The sequence below is a fragment of the Leptonotus elevatus genome, chromosome 6 (assembly GCF_054856555.1).
Source record: "Leptonotus elevatus isolate MCC_2025b chromosome 6, RoL_Lele_1.0, whole genome shotgun sequence".
Classification (NCBI taxonomy): Eukaryota; Metazoa; Chordata; class Actinopteri; order Syngnathiformes; family Syngnathidae; genus Leptonotus; species Leptonotus elevatus.
In genome coordinates this window covers 19554599-19578269 of record NC_141244.1, presented here as the reverse complement: position 1 = coordinate 19578269, position 23671 = coordinate 19554599, and the positions used below count along the sequence as shown (strand labels likewise).

Sequence of the window (23671 nt, the reverse complement as noted above, 5' to 3'; positions counted from 1 at the left end):
GCCTCACAAAACACATTTTTCCATTAACGGCCTCCTCGCGCCATCTCTGTGAGCTATTCTCTAGGCTGTCAAGATTGCCGGACGGCTTCCCGGGGAATCAAAGGCGAAAAAGCCAGCGCGATTTCCCAGCAGAAGCTTCAGTCCAGCTTGTTGAGGAAATGACAGGCCTTTGTGCAACACTCTGCTGCGCGAGTAAGACGTCACATCTACTCACTATTGAATAGACCTGGAGGTGGTAGCGTCCTAATACAACATGGAAGAAGGCTTCAAAAAAGCACATGAAAAGTCACAAACTGCTCTTAAAATGGACAGTGGACTCTACACTGTAAGATTTGTCCTTGACTGGTTTCTAGTTGGTGTTGTTTTATTTATAATAATTTGGAAGGTACAGCACAAGGCGGCCAAATCAAACAAGACGTTGATTATTTATTGTTGGCACTTGAACAGCTACAGTTTTCAGGTATTATGGTTCAAGGTAGTTGAGGCTTTTTCACACGGCACTTAGGTTTTTTGGGTGTTTACCGCAAGGCACAGGTACAAGCGTGCCCATATTTGGAAGTGGCTGCTTAGCGGCCTACCAGCCTGATTGTCTTTATGTGAGGATCGGTCCTAAGCAAAAACCTACTTTTATTTATATATCTATATATGAATTTGAAGTTTTACGCTAGTAACAGTTCTTCAGATATTGTCAAACCTTAATAAATTATCATTGGTATAAACTGAGATCAAGTCCAATAGTCCGTTTGGTCTTTCTCGTTGTCGTAATGACTGTGAGCTTTTGTTTTCCTATGCAGTCATCAATCGAACAAGGCTTTTATGTGTTCTTGCCGTCCTTTTTTTTTTTTTTTTAATCGTCGAACGATGAGAAATGACTTAATGGCTGCGAAATGTAATCACCAGCTACACTAATTGAATGCAGCCAAGGCGCGACGAGCTAATGTTGCGCGGAGACGCCAGCCGAGCGTCCGTTAGCATCCATTTCAGACGAGACAAAAAAAACAAAAAAACATTTGCAGACATGTTGTTTCAACGAGCGAGCGAGCAATAGCCGCCGCGCAAACACGCCTAATGAGTATCAGAGTGAAATGTATCATCAAACTGTTTGCAGGCTGGGTGAGAAATAAGCTGCTTGTTGTACTCTATCTAGGCCGGCTTGATTAATTAGCTCTGTTGTGTTGCGGCGTGGAGGCACTTTGCGTGTAAAGGGGGTAAGACGGAGGGATGCTCGGGGGTGGGGGGGGGGGGGGGGGGTGGATGCTATGTGAGATCATGAATCAGTTGTGAAAGAGGAAAGAAAAACACTCAGTCAATGTGCTGATGGAAATATGTAACACTTCTCTCCATTAGTATCGACGTATCGCAGCTTTTTGTCAATGGAAACGTGAACTGACTGAACTGTTTTATGCAGCGTTTACAACAGATCGGGTTGAAATAAAAAGGGCTTGCTGTGGGCGGGCTGATACTGAAATACTGGTACTGTGATATCATCCTTCCGCATACTAGATTCAACCCCAGAACAAAATATGGATATTTTTATATTTTTGAGACAATTTTATAATCAGTTTTGTTTTGTTTTAGTGTCAGCATCCCTTTTGGTATCGTCAATTGTGTGGAATTTTTCTTCTTACTCATTTTATTATTATTATTATTATTACAATCAAGCCTGTAAAAGTTTTCTTTTTTTTCCCTTACTGTAAAAAGCCCATTTCCACCAGTGGAATTTTTAATTATTATTATTCTGCCATTAGAAGCCTGTAAAAAAAGAAGAAAAACTTCCAACTATGGAACTTTCAACTCTCTGCTCCCAAAAATTTATATATATATATATATATATATATATATATATATATATATATATATATATATATATATTTTTATGTTTGTTTGTTTTTTATGCTAGAGCATACAGTACAGAAGGCTTTGGTGCAGCCTCTGACCTAAAGAGGACGCTTAAAGCAATGGTAGTTATTACAAAAAACGGCCAGCAGGTAGCACCAGAGTATCAGAGATCAACCAGGGCCATGTTGCAAAAAAGCTTTTCCCCCAGCGTTTTCAACAGATTTGTGAATAAGGATGAAACTTAGCTATATTCTAATGCTAATTGCTACAAAACAGAAACAGATAGACATATACTTTTTTTGTCCTGAAAAAAAAAGAGACCCTAATCTTTCTTTTGGTAGGTTCCATGTTTTTATAGCAATAGAACACAATATTCTGTGGGTCAAAATCCAGTAAAACAGTCGGGAGCGAAGGGGGTTGCTTCAGTGACATTGGCTGGGAGTGCATGTGTTAATTATGTTTATTTTATTTTATTATTTTTTTACCTTTAAAAGTCTCTTTTTGTTATGGATTTTTTTTTACTTTCAGATGCCCATTTCTACCCATGGATTAAAATAAAAGCTTTTTAATTAATGAAATCATTTATTAAATAATTTTTAGAATGGGATTTTTTTTATTTTTTTTTATAGCAGACTTCATATATCTTCTTTTAATTTAATCGTTTGATTCTCATCCCAAAATATGACTTCAGTTTTTGAACTAGCTTGAGTAACCTTACCACAGCATTTAGGAGCTTTTCATACAAGTGTCGAAGCTTTGACACATGAAGTTTATGTTCCACCTTCTCTTAACCAAAAGCGGATGCGTCAGTGCGGGCTTAGCCGAGAAAGCGTTTCAGCGTGGAGGTTTTCCTGTGACGGGCGGCAGCTGCTCTGCTTTAAAAGTTGCTGAGAAGCAGATTTAGGTCAGCGTCTTAGAGCAGGAAGTTTGTTTGAACCGCAACTCAAGACAAGGTGTGCATGCTGGCTCTGTTCCACTTCATACAATCTGGGCCAAATGATGGTGGAGAGAAACAGCCACAAACAAGTGTGAAAGGAGATGACCTATTAAGAGCTTTCAGGAGTCACAACCATGCTCGGCACACACACGCAATGACAAAAACAATAATGCTCCAGAATTTAGTATATTCAAATTTGGTAGCAAATGGACAAACACTTTGCCTTTTAAAGACTTTGGGAATGGACAAAGCAAAAAAAGTGCAGACTTCCTGTGTCTTATCACGCACGTTTTGAGACTTTTTCATGGATCTTCTCCTGATAGACACAGCTGCCAAATTTCGTGTTTCTAAGTGAAATTAGCTTCGGGTTGAATTTTCCAAAAATGGCAGGTGGTGTCACTGCTGCCAAATGTTAAGCATGGGTGATTACCTGTTGGTCTTGATGACAGGTGTTGGCAGCACACAGGTGAGTCTCCATCCGTACATGGCCAAGGACTGCAGCAGGGGAACATAATCAGCCTTCACCTGCAAACCCTGTGTGGAAAGACACACACCGCTTATTACAATCAACCTTGCCACGTGCAGCGCTGAAAAACAATAAGCGAGGCTTAAAAACAGCATCAACTCTTGCATATGATTATGCGTATCGGTGCTTTTATTCAAGGCTTTTGTGTCATGTTGGAGTTTTCGAAAAAGGTTGGAAAAATGAACCAAGCACGGCAAAAAATCCCCAGTTGCTATGAGTCAACATAGCAACGCGCTGAGCTGATGACAAGCGTTTGTCAGCACACTAAGACCTTGAACAAACAGGCTGCTCAGTGAAACTACTCACTTTGTGGCGAACATTCATGTCTTGCTGTTTTATTTTTATTTATTTTTACGAGACAGCTCACTATCAGGAAACATAGAAATTTGAAGAAAACATTGTGTTGGAAGAACATTCAAAGTAAGAGCAGAAGTCTTGAGATTTAAGGTTGTCTTGATTTAGCGGTGTTGTGTGATTTGGAAGAAGTGGGATTTAACAGAACTCTCATGGGATTTTGTAGAAGTCTTGTGAGATTTAATGGAAGTCTTGTGGGATTTTGCAGAGGTCTTGTGAGATTTTACACAAGTCTTGTGAAGTCTCATGGGATTTTGCATAAATCTCATGAGATTGCACATAAGTCTTGTGAGATTTCACATAAGTCTCGTAGGAGTTAATAGAAGTTTCGTGAGATTTCACATAAGTCTTGTGAAGTCTCATAGGATTTTGCAAAAATCTCATGAGATTTCACATAAATCCCGTGAGATTTCACATACGTCTTGTGAGATTTCGCATAAGTCTTGTGAGATTTCATGTAAGCCTTGTGAGATTTCACATAAGTCTCGTAGGATTTAATATAAGTCTTGTGAGATTTAACAAGTCTTGTGAAGTATCATAGGATTTCGCATAAATCTCATGAGATTTCACATAAGTCTCGTGAGCTTTCACACGAGTCTCGTGAGATTTCACATAAGTCTTGTGAGATTTCATGTAAGTCACTTGAGATTTCACATAAGTCTCGTAGGATTTAATAAAAGTCTTGTGAGATTTCACATAAGTCTTGTGAAGTCTCAGAATTTTGCATAGATCTAATTAGATTGCAAATAAATCTTGTGAGATTTTGCACAAGTCTCGTGAGATTTCACATAAGTATTGTGGGATTTCGCATAAGTCTCGTGGGATTTAATAGAAGTCTCGTGAGATTTCACACACGCCAACATAAATCTCATAAGATTTAATAAAAGTCTTGTGGGATTTAGCAGAAGTTTTGTGAGATTTAACAGAACTCATGGGATTTAGTAGAAGTCTCGTGACATTTTAACCAAAATCTTGTGGGATTTAGTAGATGTCTCATGGGGTTTAGTAGAAGTCTCACGGAATTTAACAGAAGTCTCGCGGGATTTAACAGGAGTCTCTGGGGATTTAGCAGATGTCTCGGGAGATTTAACATAAATCTCGTGGGATTTAACAGAAGTCTTGTGGGATTTAGCAGAAGTCTCGTGAGATTTAATGTAAATGTTGTGGGATTTAAGGAAAATCTGTTGGGATTTAGTGGAAGTCTTGTGTTATTTGACAGAAAAATGTGCATGTAACCTTATAATACAAACTCTTAGTGGGCAAAAGTGCATAAAGTAAAATAAAACGTGAACATTTTGTTTGCCCTCTGAATTGTTTTCCAGTAAAGCTTTCCTCTTAGCTCCGTGAACCTTTTAATTTAATTCAAGTTCTGAGCGAGCGTGTGAAATAAAAATCAAATGCTGACATTTTTCATGCAAATTGCCGATGTAGAATGCATGTACCAAAACGTAATAAAAGGAACTAGTAACCTCAAACAGGAAATGAAGCAAATGAAGTCTGAATTAATGCACTTTGATAAGACAAATAAATGGGAAAAGGTAATGAGGCCCGCAAACAGACACACATAATAAATGTCAAACATCACAAAGATTTAAATGCAATTCAAACTCATTCAATGACGTACGAGCCAAACGCAGCCTGGAGGGAAAGCGGAAAAATAAACATAAAAATGTCAGGCAAGAGAAATAAGTGATAAGCGCTAGACGTGTTCTGCAAGTAAACAACTGCATGCATTCTGCATTCAAATGTCAACAGCGTTAAACCCTCGCCTCAAATCATAAAAAGTTGTCTTCCTCACAAACCACGTCAAAGTTCAGCTTGTTTTTGCGTTCACTCGCTTCATTTTTATTCATGCGGAGTTTTGAGTTTCGTTGGGTTTTGTTTAAAGACGACACACCTGCTCGGGTGTCTGCTGTTCTTTTGTGTTTATTTTAAGAGAAACTCCCCCCCTCCCCCCAAAAAATGCTAATTAATTATTTTAAATGTAAATGTCACCTAGCAATCCAAACATCCAAATGACACTGTTTCTTCTCTTGTCAAAACAGAATTTGTACGATCTTCCATTATATTATTTTAGACTACTAAGGGCAACTTAAATGATGGAGTGGGCCACAATTTGTCATCAGTGCTACTGGGGGCTACATACTGTAGGCTCATGGGCTTCCTAATCTGATGTATGACAAAAATTTCAAATATGGAAAAAAAAAAACATGATCTTAATGTTTCATAATGCATTTCTCAATGCATGTATGAAAGATCCACTGTCTTAAAAAAATAAATGAATAAAAAACAAAAAACATAAACAAACCATATTAAGTGCATTAAAATTGCATTTTTGTCATTCCAAATTCACCTCAAAAATATTTGGTCTACTCACGTTGCAGTAATGGGCAGTGTAAGACCCAGTGTAAGTGCAAATAAGTCATGTCTGCCCTCTAGTGGTGAATGGTGATATTACAACTTACTTAAAACTATAGTCGACTCCTGCACACTTGTGGTTTATCAAATTTGAAAATATTTTAGCATTTTCCCATTTTTTTTAAACTGGGATTTATTTATTTGTTTGTTACACATTTCCCTGCTGTTTTTGCAGAACATATGTAAGAAATAATGTTTTGGGGTTTGTTAAAAAAAATAAAATTGTGGGGTTAGGGGGTTGAAGGGGCCACTCAGTGTGGTTGGGTGCGGCGTGAACAAACCACATCTGTTCGTATAATCCAAATTGCTCTCTTTATGCTAACATATAATATGAAACACCATCGATGAGATAACAGAAATGAGCATACGGTTGATGTTATCGGAAACATAAACCTACAAACATCTGCTACTTAATGGAGTTTGGTTTTCCAAAACACTCACAAGGTCTAAAAAAGTATCACATTTGATTATGTACGCGTATCAACGCGGGTGCATTCTTTGATTGGAAGCCTCCTTCATGCTGAAGACGAACGAACACGTCACCAGCTTGCGTGTCGCACATGCCTTGCAGCGTGCGATATCTCAGTTCTCCCTGGCGGAGGTGAGAGAACAGGCGACCCAGATAGCAGCGGGGCTAATTTGCACCAGCGCTCAACGTGAGAGGTCGCGCTCGGCCTGTCAGGTTTCGCTGGTTCGATAAAAAGGAAGGAACGCTGCTCACCGGCAATCACTGCGAGCCCCGTGTTACGCTAAATCAATGGATTTAGACTCGTAAATGCTCAGAACATCGTGCAGATGTTTTTAAGGCAACATCCTGTTTAATTGAAGTCATTGAAGTCAAGCTTTTGCAGTTGTTTGAAGCCTCTTGAAGTAAACGGCGTGATGAGGATAAAGAGTAATGCAAACGGGTTAAATAAGATCGCTTATGTGACTTGTTTTAGACGCTGAAGTCAAAATAACTAATAATAATTGTTCATTTCAAAGAGTTTCACCGTCAATGACTTGGTTGCTAAGATGGCTGAAGTTGCCGGACGACATTGTGTCAAACAACTGTTTGCAGTCGTTTCAAAGTTTAGATTTACCATAACATCTATGCTAATCTATGTTAGCATCAAGCTAGTAGACTTTTGTTAGATTAATTGATATGGTTTGGGGGAACATTTTTGTGTTAAAGTATACAATGTTTAATCCTCTTGTTTAAGATGTCAGTTTTACATAATAAAGAAATATATTCTGTACATTAAACGGTGAAAGCCATTTTCTTAAGTGAGACGTTTTTTTGGTATATTGATAAATCGGGCCAAACGTTGTGAGCTAGTAAAAATGACAAATCAACCAAAAATGTTATATTCCATGTACAATATATTGTATAATATATCTTGTGCACTGTGTCATATGATTGGCTGCACTTCACGGAGTTGCCTCCTTATTAGCTCGTTAAGACCGCCAGTGCGGCAGTGGGCCGCCAAGAGGTGAATTGGCGGGACAAGGAAAACGTCCTTTCACACTTAGAAAAGTCTAAATTCCATTAGCGAGATAGCATCTGTATACACGCACATGCAGTAGAGAGCACACGCGTGGACGAGCAGGCATCCGCACGCCTTTTAAACACACCGGACAGAAATCCATTTTCGCACCAAACCTTGGCTGACGGAAGATGTAATCGGGAGCTGATAAGCGCTACACGCACACAGTCAATATGTCAATAAGATGTACTGCATGTTTCAATGTTTCATTCCACAAATAATAAAAACAACCAACAAAAGTGGTGAAAGCAAAAGAAAAAGAAAAAAAAAAGACACTATTGTTGGTACCGTTACCCACAAATGTTCAATAGGGTTGTGATCAGGGTTCTTCAGAAAATGCTCGTGTTGTTTTTAGACTTTCTTGGGTGTTTTTATTTTTGGGCCTTTATCCCATTGAGAGCAAGTTTTCTGACACCGGGGAGCTCGTTTGGCTTCAGAATGCCTCAAATAGTCTTGCGAGAAAATCAACAGTTTTCATGCAAAGCACTGCAACCACTTGACGAGAACCACGGGTAAAATATGTCGTACATCCTGTTGTTAACTCATTCACTGCCATTCACGGCTATAGACGTCAAAAATGAATTTCACATTTTCTACTTTTGTTAACAAGAGTATGAAAACCTAGAAAAAAGCTATTGTACATTTAGAACAGATATACAATTTGTGATTAATCTTGAGTTAACTAGTGAAGTCATATGATTACAATTAAAAATCGTAATCGCCTGATGCCCCTAATAAAAAAAAAAAGAGAAAAGATTATAAAAAAATTAGGGGCGTCAGACGATTAATTTTTTAAAAATTGTAATTAATCGATCGATCACAAATTTTATATCTGTTATAAATGCACAATAAAACTAATTCTAGGTTTTCATACTCTTGTTAACAAAAGTGGAAAAAATGTGAAACTAATATAGTTCAAATGAATTTTTGACGTCTATAGCCGTCAATGACAGTGAATGAGTTAAAATGCTAATAAATGCTCAAATGTTTACTGACGTCAATGACGGTCCACTGCTCCACCACGATGGCGTCGTAGGTGGTGTTGGCTTCGCCTTCGCCTTCGCCGGCTTCCTGGAACACGAAGACGCTTTCCACAGATTTGGGAAGCAAATCTGCAGAGAGGAAGGAAAACATGGCGGCCGTGAACAGCCAAGAAAAAAAACACTTATAAGAGCAAGTGTTTTAGAAATCATTTTACATATTTGTAACCTTCAACTTCAACAACAATTGCTTTCAACACAGGTGGTCGCTAACTTAACATTTTACGGTACAAGCAGAAAATTTAGCAAAGTAAATTTATTTGATCTATTTCCTGTCATTTTCATTGTATCGCTTATGAATGCTAAAACAGTAAATGCAGGAAGCACAATGTCTTAAATTCACATTACATTGTGTACGTTTTTAATACATAATAAACAAGTTATACATCTGCTAATAAAAAACGTTAAGTACATGTTTAGTGCCAGTATCAGCAAATGTCATGTTCCATACAGAACTATGTGCAGTTCGTTGAAATACCTCGAGGAGATGAACTCTCACAAGTCAGGTTTCCATACAATGGTTTGGAATTTTTTTAAGCAAATTTACTGAAAATGTGCAAAACAGTCATGCGACTTATGCCCGTTTCCATCTTTTCGTCTTTTGCGAATATAGAAAGGGGACTCCGCCGCTGTAGGTGGCAGTATACACCATAGAGATGGGATCCACCAGTAACTTAAAAAAAGAAGAAAAACAGGAAGTGACGTCGTAGGAGTTTGCTTTTGTAATTTTGTAGCGTTTCTTTGCTGCTTTCCATCTAAAATTGCATTAATATTTGCTTCTTTAATTAATTCCAAGAAGATTTCTGTATCGTCGTCCTCCCAAACAAACTTTACTTTATCGTCCGCCATTGCGTACGTGTGACGTAATATCCGGTCAAAACGTGTGACGTGTATCTGGTCTTATCAGCGTTTATTCGCAAAACCTGTTTCCATCGACAAAATTCGCATTTTCCTTTTTTTTTTGGGATACGCTTCAAAACTCACCCCCTCCAAGCGTAAAAACTGTTTTGCAAATTTTAGGCGCTTTTTCAAAGTTTTCTGCATTTTTCACCATGAATGTTTCCTCACAACATGAGTCGGATTCAGTAAGATTTGTCAAGAGGTTCATTAGGAAGAAAATTCAAAAGTCATTCTGCCTTTAGGTGCTATAAATCGCTGTGGTGTAAGGAAGCCGCAAACTAGTGATATGTCACACATTCGTTGCCGTGACTACCATTATTTATTTTTTTTACCATTTCTTCTGCTTTCTTTTGGCGGGTGGCAAATACTTTTTTGGGTGCGTTACTGCCCCCTGCTATAAAGAATGCATGACTACCACTACTTCTTCCTACCTTCTTCCTAATTTTAATATATACAAGTCATAGGACCAGATTAGATGCGTTTTATTTATTTATTTATTTTAAGAACAATGGAGCAGCAATAAATACATGAGATGTTTATTTATGTAGGATATGATGCAGGAAAAAGGAAGTGCAAAAGGAGTGACTGAGTCACATGATCTCAAACATGCTCCAATGCTGATATATTTCCTCCGCATCACATCCCAGACACACTGGCCTTCATGACCCCTCCCGCCCCCCCTTCCCCCCCATACACACCCCGTGTCTCTTGCTATTCCTTTGAAACACACACACATACGCATACACACACGGTCATGCAGGCTGGCCCTGAGTGCTTTCTCATTACTGCCCTGCCATTTCCACACTAATACAGTTTGCCGGAGCCCAGACGCAACACAAGACACTCCACATTTCATTACGAGACCCCAATAATAGTGTTGGGGTGGGAGGGGCGGTGCCTGTGGCTGGAGCGACAGGAAGGAGGATAGAAAAGCAGACAGACAGCGAGGGGATTCATATAGATGCCCCCCCCCCAAAACCTAATTAGGACTGGTGCACTCTCAATTGAAGATGTTTCAGACATCTGCTGGCTCGCTTTAATGCAGACATTGTTCACTCCAGACCCCCAAGACCCCCCCCCCCCTTCAATACCATTCAAACCTCCAGACTTGCTTTTTTATTTTTTATTTTTGGTCCTCTAACCATTTTAGGTAGTGACTATTTTCCGTTAACCAATCAGCACACTGCATTGTGTCCTTCATGTACCTTACTGGGCTTGGTACGCCGACAGAAAGGAAGGGAAGACATTTCACATTGATTTATAGGCGGATAACGCGGGATTCGTTATCCCTTAGAAAATCTGTTCAGAGGTGAATTCGCAGAAACATCTTACATCTAGCGAAGGTTACACGTATGTTAGCATTTAAGCTAGCAGACTTGTTTGGACAAAATTCTGTTTAAATCTTGTTTTCTTCTATGAATCCGTTTAACAGCAAACTTTAACTGGCAGTGTGAAAGGGGCTAGAGCTGTTCTGGATTTTGTTTTGCCCTCTGAGTGACACATATTCACCAGGGGAAAGCCGCACCGCCGGGTGAATGCTGATGTTTGATGTCAAAGCGATGCCTTATGGGTGGTTAATCATCAATAAATGACGGTGTGAGATGAAAAATGAAATATACATCATTTTGTGCTCATTAGTGTGTGCGCATTAAAGGCTCGGAGACAGCGTGTGACCAGGTCATGTCTGCCCATTTCAAAATGGAGGCCGGGACCGGCGCTGACAGCTCATTTATATTTCACACAGTGGACGGGACGGATGTGGTGAACGTGTGTGTGCGTGTGCATCTCGTAGGAAGGCTGGTAATCCCTGTTGCCGGGCAGACTCCACATGGCAGTAAACGACTGAATAGCACAAATCTGTCAGTACTGTAATTGACTCCCTCCCGCAAAAGGTCTGTAATGACCTATGGATACCGAAAGATGACTTTAAAGCACTACTTTTGTCTAAATGAAGCTCCTCAACTCACTTCAACATAGTCCCTTCCTTGACACCAAGATGCCACAGGTTGGCGGCAAAGTAATACGTTTGCCGTTTGTGACCATGAAGGGCATAAAAGAGCCTATTAACGCAGGACTTTTTGTGCTCCGGCCATCTTGGTGCCATGTTAAAGTAAGTTGAGGAGATTCATATAAAGAAAATTACATGCAAATGTTGGGTGAAAACTTCTGCCTTTATAAAGTCAATAGACAATCAATTTTGATTGATGGGGTTAGATTTGACAATATTGTCACTGTCGAGCAAAATTTATTATTCTTTGGGAAATAATAACAATAATAAAAAAATATCAAATGCTTGTAAGTTATTAAACATCATACTGTTGGCTGTTTCCAATATTTTGCCCGTCTCAAGTAGCTAAAGAAGGTAACCGAAAATTAATTAACACATTCAAATCAGGATTATTTTCTGTTGTAGATGATAATAAAAAATTAATAAATAAGCAAAAGGCAAAGTAGTGACAGTAATGTTTGTGGATAGAGGCTAATCCTTTTTAGTCCTACACAGCTTGAGATATGTAACAAAGGGATTAGCTCAGTGCCGGTTGTCTTGTCGCTACATAAGCGCTAGCTTTTTTATTTGTATTTATTTACTTTGGGTGCCACCACTAGACAACAATGTATTTAGACATCAAGGAAACAAAGCTATGCATCAAATAGGAGACTGCGGCTGCATGGCCTTAAACAGTTGTAGGAAACCACAGAAACTGAGCGGCACTGAATGCATCATTCGGACTCATCTTGACATTGGCTGTGGACAGGAGGCCAATTTCACGTGGAGACTGAGGAGTCTAACACTGCAGTGTCTGTATTTGTAAAAAAAAAAAAAAAAAAACAATCCTGTAAATGTGTTTTTAAGTATGTAAAAAAAAAAAAAAAAGTGCACTCAAAGAAAATGAATATACTGATAATGTTATTGTTATTTTAATGTTAATTCAACATTGTTAATTTAATTTCAATTGAAAACACTTCATTTTTATACGTTATTTAATGCTTGACTAATTAAATGTTAATCTGAACACGCATTCAATTTTAATATTTTTTTTTATAAAGTATTAATTTAATTTTAATTTAAAATTATTTTCATTTAAAATATGCATTTAATTTAATGCATTCATTTAATCTAAATTTAATATATTCATTTAATTTTAATGAACTCATTCAAAATGATTAAACCAATTTTAATACGTTAAATTATTGTCGTTTAATAACTTTACTTTAGTTAGTAAATGTATTATTTTTATTTGATACATACATTCATTTATTTTTAATATCGTCATCTGGGATTTCTATGATATTCTGCAACCTCTCGCCAGCCCAACAACACAATTTGCTAAATGTATTTATGACATGGGGAAAAAAAAGGCACGTAGGCTGATTTCAGTGGCAGCGCGTTTGTCGTCTTTGCCCAAATTTAGAACGCGTGGCGGGCAGAGTGTGGCGCGTGTTGAATAGCGGCTCAGGCGTGTGTATGACAAGAAAAAAGGAAAGGGAAAAAAAAAGGCTCCAAATCCTCACAGCAGCTCTGGAGAGAGATTAAGCTATTCGGCTAACAAAAGGCACAGTCCCGGTTTTGCACTTCTGCTGTTCCTTCCTCAGGAAACTCCACTCTGGGGGAGGCGCCGGCGACGTGTGTGTGCGTAAATCTTTAATGCGTTCGGTAAATTCAATATGTTTTAATACCCGCGGCCACAGTGAAACAAACAGACGAAAACAAACTTGCTCATAACAACACCGTAGCGCCAACCCGCCCACCCATATGTGTATGCAAACGATGGCCCTAATGCCCCCTCTCATGATCTCGTGATGCCACATCACCATGACAACACATGTGTACAAGGAGGACGTGCAGTGATGCGGTGCACTCGCTGTCATGTCTCTCTCTGGAACAAAGCGGACCAGGAGGAAGATAGGAAGGCGGTGGAACATTTGCAGGAAAAAGGTCACGACGCGGAAACATGACACTGATGGTTGTTTGCTTGACCAAGCTCCATACACCGCTTTTAGGAACTGTAATTATTTATGGATGCCATCTTAACACATGGATGAGAGTTAACTAACATCCCAGGCCATTTGAACTCGGTTGCGAACCAAAACAGCAGCACCTAAGCATGTCGATGTCTCTTGGGTGAAGTGGCGTTTTACTGCACGCTCCATTCACTACGTTATAAGTGACCTAATGTCTTTTAGATACTGCTTTTGGTATCAACCTTGTTGCAAAGCCACATCGCCGGGAATGCAGATTGGCCAATCACTTTTTAGGATTTGTAACTTTTCCTAGGGATTTTTTTTTAAATTAGCACCTGACATCAGCTCGACTGCTCAACGTCAAATCGATCATATCCTGTCTAACATAACAGAAAAATGAGAATGACGTCACAATTCGACAATAATTAAAATACACTAATAAAATAAAATAAAATAAAAAATACTCCTGACCAGGGTTGTAATAGTTTGGCATTTTTCATTATAGTTTTTATTTCATTTTAACTTTTGTTTTTTAAATTCAGTTAGTTTTAATTAGTTTTTAGAGGAAGTTTTGGTTAGTTTGTTTTTATTTCAAAAAGTGCTTTGCTTAATTTAGTTTTTATTAGATTTAGTATTAGTTTTTTTTTTTAAATGTATGTCATATTTTTTGAGTACAAGATAAAAACAAAGGTCATTAAGTATTGTGCAATAAAGTAAACTACAATTCTCAAACAATTGTTTGACCTTACTTTTTGTGTATGGGTGTAATACCAAAATACTGTAAACACATATAAAATGAACCCTGAACATTCATGTGAGCCCTGCGATTGGCTGGCAACCAGTTCAGGGTGTACCCCGCCTACTGCCCGAAGCCAGCTGGGATAGGCTCCAGCAACCCCCGCGACCCTTGTGAGGACAAGCGGTACAAAAAATGGATGGATGGATGGATGAAAACAATGAACATTTTCACTATAATTAGAGTTTTAATTATGTTTTATAAACACAAGACGTAGTTTCAGTTAAGTTTTTGTTTAAAAAATATGAACTTTTTTTCTTTAATCTTGTTAACAAAAATGTTTTTCCAAATTAAATTTTAGATACATTATTTGTTAAGTTTTCATTCACTTTAAAAAAATTCAGTGGACTTGTCTATCATAAAGGGATGGCCATTTTAGTTTGAATCATTCATTTCGGTCCAATTGCAGGGCTTGTACTACTAATTGCTACTTGCATCTTTAATCTCTATTCTTACAAGAAACGTCACTGCTATTTTGTCACTACAAATTTCTGAAGGAAAGGCTTTAATCTGTTATCATCTTCATCATCTGTGTTTCCAGACGTTCACTTTGCCAGATGAATGAATTACAACTTGTTTACTCTCTTTGCCTTACCCCCCCCCCCCCCCCAAAAGCCTGCTAAAGAACCCAAACAGGAAATAGTTTAGATGCCAGTAAGAAAGCCCAGACAACATCACGTGTCCTGCCCCACCACACCAACACGACCACCCATTATTGACTCACCGTCAACGTTTCCCAGGTGGAAGTGTCCGTCCACCAACGAGGCTCCGTTGTTAAAGTGCTGCGTCATGTGATCCAGCCAGTTAGCTTCTACCTCTCGGACGTCGTTGCCTCCGCCGTTGACGCTGGCGTGCACCTGCAGCGGCACCTTGACCGTGTAGTACTTAAACGTGCCGCCCTCGCGCACCGCCGGGTGGTTGTACAGAGCCAGAAGTTCGGCGCCTGTGGAGACGAAAAAGGCGGACATTGTTACGTCTTGTTACTAAGGGTTCGACTGTCACCTCTGTCCTCATTCAACACTCTCAGACTTTACCACCACCAAGGAGGTTTTATTCAAAATCCTTTCTTTGCAAGTTAGCACAGCGTCACTATTTTCTTTTCAGTAGCAATTAAAAACACAAATGACATGTTCCTAGAAATCAAAACACTTTGATGTCAGAAAAGATTGACAACTGTCATCCATTCAGAAAGGGGCCGGCAGAGTGATTTTAGAGCGCTAACAGCAATAACCAGCGAGAAAAGCATCCTTGCTACTTCCTGGCTGTCGTCAGCACGTCCAAATATGGGCAGGCTATCGTCCTTGCGCGCTGCCCCGCGATGCACCCCCGGAAAACTAAGTGCATTGTGAAAAGGTGAAAATGTTTTGCTCGTTTTGGTCTTATACTCTACCGGATTGTGACCTTAAACTCAAAGTACGTCCTCGCTCTTGATTTTCGGCCTACTCTTAGACTACTAAGTCGCTCAGTTCATTAAAACAAAGTCAGAACTTTTGGCATGCGACTCTTTGCTCCGTCTGTTCTGTATGATTAGCATAAACTCCACTGGCGCGATATGTGCTGATCTGCAAAAATCCGATCCCCCCCCTTTGTCGCTTCTCCGACCCAAACGTGCGGCGAATTGAAAACAGCTCGGAATTTCCTGCCATTGTTTTTCCAGGAATGCAGCAAGTTAAGAGGGAGCGTTTACACTGTAAGTTAATTTGCGGCCAGACTGAGTGAATAATGCATTAAAGACTTTGCCGCCGGCTCACTGTTTACATCAAGAGCAAGCGTATACATAATGCAGACGGCCTCGGGAGGGAGAAGAGAAAAGAGCGCACGTGTCCCCGTATCTAAGACGAGCCAAGTCGGACTTTTTTTTTTTTTACTGTTATTTTGGTGCAAATATTTTTGCTCTGCTTGCACTCAAACAGGAAAAAAAAAAAGATGAACAGATGAAGGAGGCGGTTAGCGAGCGCACCTGAACCACGCGTGAAAGTAAAATAAATAAAATACAGACACACTTGGATGTGGCAGTGAGGGAGTCAGGGCTCGGTTCCGGTGTCATCGCGCCGGCAGAAAATGAATCATTCATGAGCACGTCCTGTCAGGCTGGTGTGACGGCCGCCGCGGCCGGACGCCAAAGTCTCCCCCCCAAATGTTGACATTTCATCCAGTCACTGTGCAATTCTCACGAGGCTCGCAGCACAACATTGGAAAGCAAGCCGGCCAACATTCTCCCCAAACGTCACCCATGCAGACACATTCGTCTTCGAGGATTCGTCATGGGTCGCCGGTGTAATGCAAGCCGGGTCCCACGCCTAAAACGAAATGATAGTACCGAGCGTCGGCATACATTGATTGACAGGAGATCGCTCCGTGCCACTTATTCACGATAACGGGGAACTAGCTAACTTGGTTTAAAAATAACCCGAGATTCTTCACCGTCAAATTCTCAAATGATTTATTATACTGCCCCCAGGTGGCTGTGGTGAGTACACCACAAGGAGCAGCACAAAGTGCATAGAACTGTCATGAATGCATGCGTACAGTACAATCGATTCCGATCTCAATGCCCCGCTGTATTCATCCTTTACTTAATGCGAAGCCTCACCTCACCAGTTATCAGTAATAACCGCCAACGATCACAATAGAAATAAACGTAGTCAAGAGTGCCTTTTAGCTGCTTTCAAACCCGCAGTCCACTTAAAACTGCCGCTAAAGAACGTACTGCTGCAGGAGACACAAACTAAAGATGACCGATTGTGAACTTTAGCTTTAGAGTGCGGATTGTACCGCAAATGAGGCCCAATTTTCAAATGGTGATGCGACATAAAGAAAATGATATCCGATGACGCCCAACCTCTGAGAGTGCAAACTCCAGATGAGCAGATAGTCAAGTGTTAAGATAGCAGATGTTTCTTTATCTGCAACTTCCCTCAGCAGCAAATAACATCAATCATTTAGCGGGGCCTCGCAGTTCGCAGATGATAAAGACAAATAAGATGTCTTTGCGTGTGACCTTCCTCTGATGACTCGGCGTGTTTTGCGGCTTTTAGAGTCCAAGACCAAGATGCCTGATCTGTGTTTGGAGCAAAAGCACTAAAACGGTCATTATGGTCTGTTATGCATTATCAAATTAAAGTCCTCTTGTTTGTGTAGTGTCTCGGGTCATCCTATGCTCATGTTGCTTCGGGAAGAAAAAAAAAAAAAGTTCACGACAGCCGTTTGCACCCTTTTGGCAGTCTACCGCCATCTGTGCTGGATACCAAACGTACTGTTGAATTATTTGAAGTTTAGCCTCATTCTTTGCCTTGAGTCAAAAACAGCAGGATTGTGGGTGATAAACTCAGATGACACCTTTTCTTCTTCTCTACGGTTGATTTGAATTACGGTGTCACAATCAGGTTGAAAACCTTGAAAGAAATAACATTGTCATCGATACAGGAAACAAACTTAGATTACCATTACAATTACTTCCTAGCATACTTAAATGACTACGAAATAGTACCGGTATTCGTTCCATCAAAAGAAAATAACCACGAGGCAGAAGCAATAGCTAAGCTAAGACGTGCTAAGGTCAGGCTAGCATGGCTCTAGGTCATCACATTTGCAAGACAGGTTACTTAGCAATTCACATTTAAGCTTAACATTAGCATGCCAAGCTAATTGCTAAGCTAATGGTTAGAGTATCATGGAACTGACACTTGAACATTTGAAAAATCACAACATTTTAGCATATTTTCATTAGCATATTGGCAAAGCTAATAGCTAGGTTACCGGCTAACAATCGCAAATATTAAGCACTGCGCGTCATTATATTAGCGTTGCCATGTTAAGCTAATGGCGGAGCTAACGGCTAGTGTAACATGCAACAAACATTCGAAAATTAAGAAATACACATTAGCATAATAGCATGTAGAGCATGTATACAATTAGCCTCCCACCAGTTGTATCCATGCAGTTTGTTTGACGAGGCTCTCCGATCTCCAAGTGGGTAGCGGTTAACTTTCTTGACGAAACCGGTGACTCACACAGCAGCTTGTCTACTTCCTATCATTTCAAAATAAGAGCTCATACCTCTTCCGCCAGACATGCACGAAACTAAACTGCTCTTCGAGTTTACATCCTACCTGTGGGGCATAACCTCTAATAACATTCAACATAACACCTTCAATATAAAGCGTCAGCCTCATCACTCGATCTGACGTTCTGTAATCTTCTTTTAAGACGACCTGTACGTACGAGATGGCGCCTTTTGCCAGTTATTCCTGATGACTACCACCTTGCACAATAGGAATAAACACAAGGAATACAAAATAATACACAGCCATACAAGTCCACGTCATGCACAGATGGGCAAGAGGCAAAGGCAGGATCCGTGTGATTAGAGCTATTAATGTTACATTTGTCTAATCTGAGCGGGAGAGTTCTTCTGGGACAGATCAATCTCAGCCTTTCCAAGCTTTCCCTGTCGCGTCTCTCTTCCTCTCTCTTGGCGCGCCAAACGCTGGCCGCCACGCTCGGGATTAGCGCTGACAAGCCAGCAGAACCTCCAGGCGTTAGAGAAGGGGAACGCGGGAACATGGGAGCTTGGCACGGGGCTCCTCTTCACACGCCGTCTGGGCTACCGGGTGCCAAGATGAACCAAGAAAAGATGGGAGCCATCGGGACGCGGGGAGGATCTCGCGGGGGGGCCAGATGGAGACACTGTCATGCCACGTTACATACAAGTCACACATACATTTACAGTATTTTACAGAAGCTGTATTTTTAGAGGCACGGTATACGTGATCTGTTTTATCTAGAGGTGAAGAAGAAGTGGGGGTGTCTCCTTCTGCCGTTTCAGGATAGACGGCAGGCGTAATTCATGTGAAGCTTACGAGGAACCCGACGAAACAGTTGCGGAGGATTTCACAGACGTCGTTGTGCTAATTGGGTTTCTGTTTAGGTTTTTTTTTTTTTAAGCGCAATGATTGTTTCTGAGGAAGGGGATTACATCCCGAGGCGGAGTGTTATTGTGTAACGTTGAGGCAATAGCGGGAAACCATACTGCTGCGCTCATTTTTATGTCAACAGCCAAAATACAGGTCAAGACAAGATTAGGGTTCTCCATTTTGTGTCGTGATTGGGCCCAATTGACAGCTAATGCTAGTGGGAAAGCTCTGATGCGTACTCAGGTTTGGTACACTTCTTCTCTGGCATCTTTGGAAGAGTCCCAAATTACTGGGATTGTCCCAGTTTTGAGCCTTGTGTCTCGTGTCTTTGTTTTGTCCCGTTTTTCCGCAGGTCACACGGTTTTGTGTCATGGAATATGTCAGTCATACACTTGTCATTGCGATTCATCCAACAAACATATTAAAAAATAATTTAACTCATTCCCTCCCAGCCATTTTTACTGAAGCAACCCCCTTCGCTCCTGGCTGTCTTACTGGATTTTGCCAGGCCCACAGAATATTGTGTTCTATTGCTATAAAAACATGGAACCAACCAAAAGAAAGATTCGAGTCTCTTCTTTCATCAGGAAAAAAAAGTATATTTGCATCTGTTTCCGTTTTGTAGCAATTAGCATGAGAATATAGCTAAGTTTCATCATTATTCACATTCCTGGTGAAAACACTGGGGATAAGAGCTTGTTGCAACATGACCCTGGTTGATCTCTTATACTCTGCTGCCACCTGCTGATCGTTTTTTGTAATAACTACCATTGCTTTAAGCGACCTCTTCAGGTCAGAGGCTGCATCAAAGCTTTCTGTATGCTCTAGCATAAAAAAAACACGACATAAAAACATATAAATACGTTTTTGGGAACATGGCAATATTTAAAATGGAACATTTTTATAATTTTTGGGGCGCAAATGAGTTAACTGTTAAATTCCTTCCAATTTACTTACACATTCACTTTTGTGTTCTCATTCTCATCCGCATCTGGATGGTCAAACTATTTCCTGCTTCCGTGTCTCAGAATCATGGGAAATGTAGTCCTACTTGTCTAATGCTGCCGTCGCCCGTCAGACCCAGCACAGGCTGAGCTTTTCTGGCATCATATTTCCAATGTTAAAATATTGGCTAATGGCGAGTGCATCGACTTTAGCGCTGTTGAACTGACAACCAAGATGGCATTTAGCATTAGTTAAATGGCAGGTTAATTGAACACTAAATTGTCCCTAGTTGTGTGAGTGTGAATGGTTGTTTGTCTGTGTGTGCCCTGGATTGGTTAGCAACTAGTTCAGTGTGTACCCCGCCTACTGCCCAACATCTCTTTCTATTCTGTTGTTTCTTCCTTACTGTAACTGCAGCTGGACGGAGTCCAGGAAAAAGTTCCCCACGGGGAAAATAAAAGTATATCGTATCGTATCGTACCAGCTGGGATAGGCTCCAGCATCCCAGCGACACTTTTGTGAGGATTAAGCGGTTCAAGAAATGGATGGAAGGATGGATAAAGCAATAACACAACTACCGGTCCCCATATTGACTAGTAGTTAAATTTGTTATGAATCGTTCCTAATGAGAATGTATTGCATATTTGATTTTCAGCAAACTTGTAGTGTCCCAGTTTTTAGTTGTGAAAATCTGGTCAGGAAGTGTCATACATGACTAATGCGATCATTACTTCTCAGTAAATGATGGTGGCCGGCATGCAATAAAAACCTTGCACAGGCACATGCAATTAACGCACGGTGTCACTCATGATTAATATGATTGCTCTGATGCGCAGTTATTCATAACCACAGCTAGGAATAAACAAGACCGAAATAACTCACAGTCAAGAGAAATGATCCAAGCAGTTGTGTCCTTTCCCCGATTGGACATGTTGACCTTTCGCTATCTTAATTACGGCTCGTTAGCGCTTTGTCTGACATCCTTATCGTGATTGTTTGGATTTGTTGGGCAGGATAAAAATGTCCCGCCTGTCTTTGGGGGTCTACAAGCTGTGCACAGACTGGAATGATGACCTTTGCCGACCCTCCACGGACCAATTAGTGAAGTGGGTAGAGGCGGAATCCCTTTGCAGGCGCACGGAACAACACAAACGCTTCCCGGCCATTTAAACCCAAAACGTCCGAAAACCGGGACCAGGTTGGGAAGTTTTAACACCCGTTACTGTTCTTCGTACTGAGTCTGAGTGGTGGAATGTCTCAACGTGTTTTGCAGAAACTGTGAAAGGGACTTCAAATTCAAACTATTGATTTTTTTTCTCTCCAGAAGTTATTGAAAGATAGTAACCATGGTTACCACTCACCATAGGTTCTCTGCTGGTATCTGGTCCTCTGCTTTGTCTCTGGCACGCTGTCCTTATTGTTGTTCCGACACGGCGACTCCTCCGATATCGGTGACGAAGCGGCCGAGACCTCCCCCAAGCCCCCCGAGTGATTCCCGGAGTTCTCGCACGTGTCCGTCTCCTTTTTTGGATGACCGTGGCGGGTGGGACTGGAGGGGTCGGAGGGGCTGCAGCTCCCCAGAGAGCCGAGCACAGAGCTGGGGCTGGAGTGCAGGGACAGCGAGGGGGTGTCTGGTTCTCGGATCATGGTGCAGGGTGCCCCGTAGGGCTCCTGCACGAAGCCCACGAATGTCACACCTTGCTCAGCCGCGTCTTGGATCTGCTGTTCGGAAGAAAGACACCAAGTCAGTCATAAAGTCATGTTGGATTCAGTTTTAGGGAAAACTTAACTCAATCAAACCCAAAAACGTATAAATACATTTTTTAATTGTCCTGCACTCCCAAAAATGTCATTTTTTTTTTAATGCTAGAGCATACAGAGGGCTCTGCGAGAGCTTCTGGCATTAAAAAGTTGCTTAAAGCAATGGTAGTTATTACAAAAATCGGCCAGCAGGTGGCAACAGAGTATAAGAGATCAGCCAGGGCCATGTTGCAACAAGCTCTTATCCCCAGTGTTTTCACCAGGAATGTGAATAATGATGAAACTTAGCTATATTCTAATGCTAATTGCTACAAAACGGAAACAGATGCAAATATACTTTTTTTTTCCTATTGAAAGAAGAGACTCTAATCTTTCTTTTGTTTTTATAGCAATAGAACACAATATTCAAAAATCTGTCAAAATCCAGTAAGACAGCCAGGAGCGAAAGGGGTTGCTTCGATAAAAATGGATGGGAGTGAATGAGTTACCAGTGAGAACTTGAAATTCAGCCCCCAAGCCGAGTTTCACTTCGCAACATGAACTGTGGTGTGTCATGAGTACACACACAAAGCACAGGAAGTCTGCTATTTTAGTTGAAGCGGCCATTATGGGCTCATCTCCTTTGATCCCTTCAAAACATTAATTGTCAGCCAGTTGGCACACCCTGAAATTGGCTTTTTAGTTATGCCAGTTTCACATAGCAACAAGAAATTTGGTTGCCATGTGTTTCACACCAAAAAAGTCTCAAGAAGCAATAACAACAACAAAAAAAATCTGACAGGAAGTCTGCCATTTTTGGTTTGAAGGGGGGAATTATACTTATTGGTTGACTACAACTTCCTGGAATTATTTTCAAAATTCAGCCCCCAAAGCCAATTTTACCGAGCAACATGAAATTTGGTAGACATGTCTATCATGAGGACACCCACAAAAAAGTCTCAACAAGCCATACCCGAAAAGACTTAGGAAGCCTGCCATTTTGGCTAAAGCACCCATTTTAGAGTTCTTCAACTTATTCACTCATGAGATTTTTAATAGGTTTTTGGTGAATTAATGAGTACACACTCACGCACACACACACATGCACACACACACACATGCACATACTCACGCACATACAAAATTTAAATAAAATAAATATATTAAAAAAAGCGAGAGAGAGCAATGATGATGACATGCGAATCGGTAAAATTACCGAAAATTACCGAATGAACAATACTGAGCTCTCTCAGGAAAAAAAAAAAAAAAAGCCTTCTGTATGCTTGTCAGGTTCAGTAAGCTGACATAAATAGAAACGAGCATATAAAAAAAAAAAAACTTAAAAAACGTATAAATATGTTTTTGGGACCATGGCAATATTTAAAATAGAACATTTTTATACGTTTTTGGGAGCAAATGAGTTATAATAGAATGAGGGGGCAACATGATTTTTGGTCAAAATTCAGTAACATGAAATTTGGTATGCATGTCTGTCATCATCAGCCATAAAAAGTCTGAAGAAGCCATACCTAAAAAAACAACAACAAAAACGGGAAGTCTGCCATTTTGATTTAACGAATCATTTTCAGTGATTCATCCAGACAGAACGGGATGGCAACATCAACGTTTTCCAAAACTGAGCCACTTTAGCTTATTAACATGAAATTCACAAATTTGTCTTTCATGAGTTTAAAGCCATCCCTGAATGCGGACATAAAGTCTGCCATTTTGGTTTGAAGCAGCCATTTTAGGGTCACATTGGACATACCAA

The 23671-nt window shown here is 40.4% G+C and overlaps 1 protein-coding gene across 3 annotated transcripts in view; it reads right to left on the bottom strand.

Moving 5' to 3' along the window:
- rftn1b (raftlin, lipid raft linker 1b) overlaps positions 1–23671 on the bottom strand; it is a 79184-nt gene that overhangs the window by 7430 nt on the left and 48083 nt on the right. For 2 of the 3 annotated variants that reach the window (XM_086078272.1, XM_086078274.1), the window contains 4 exons: positions 21522–21882; positions 15024–15242; positions 8597–8712; positions 3207–3310 (listed from right to left, as the gene is read on the bottom strand). In XM_086078272.1, coding sequence (XP_085934398.1) covers positions 3207–3310; positions 8597–8712; positions 15024–15242; positions 21522–21882 — 800 coding nt within the window. The remainder of the gene's footprint in view (positions 1–3206; positions 3311–8596; positions 8713–15023; positions 15243–21521; positions 21883–23671) is intronic. The other variant, XM_086078275.1, reaches the window with a different exon arrangement.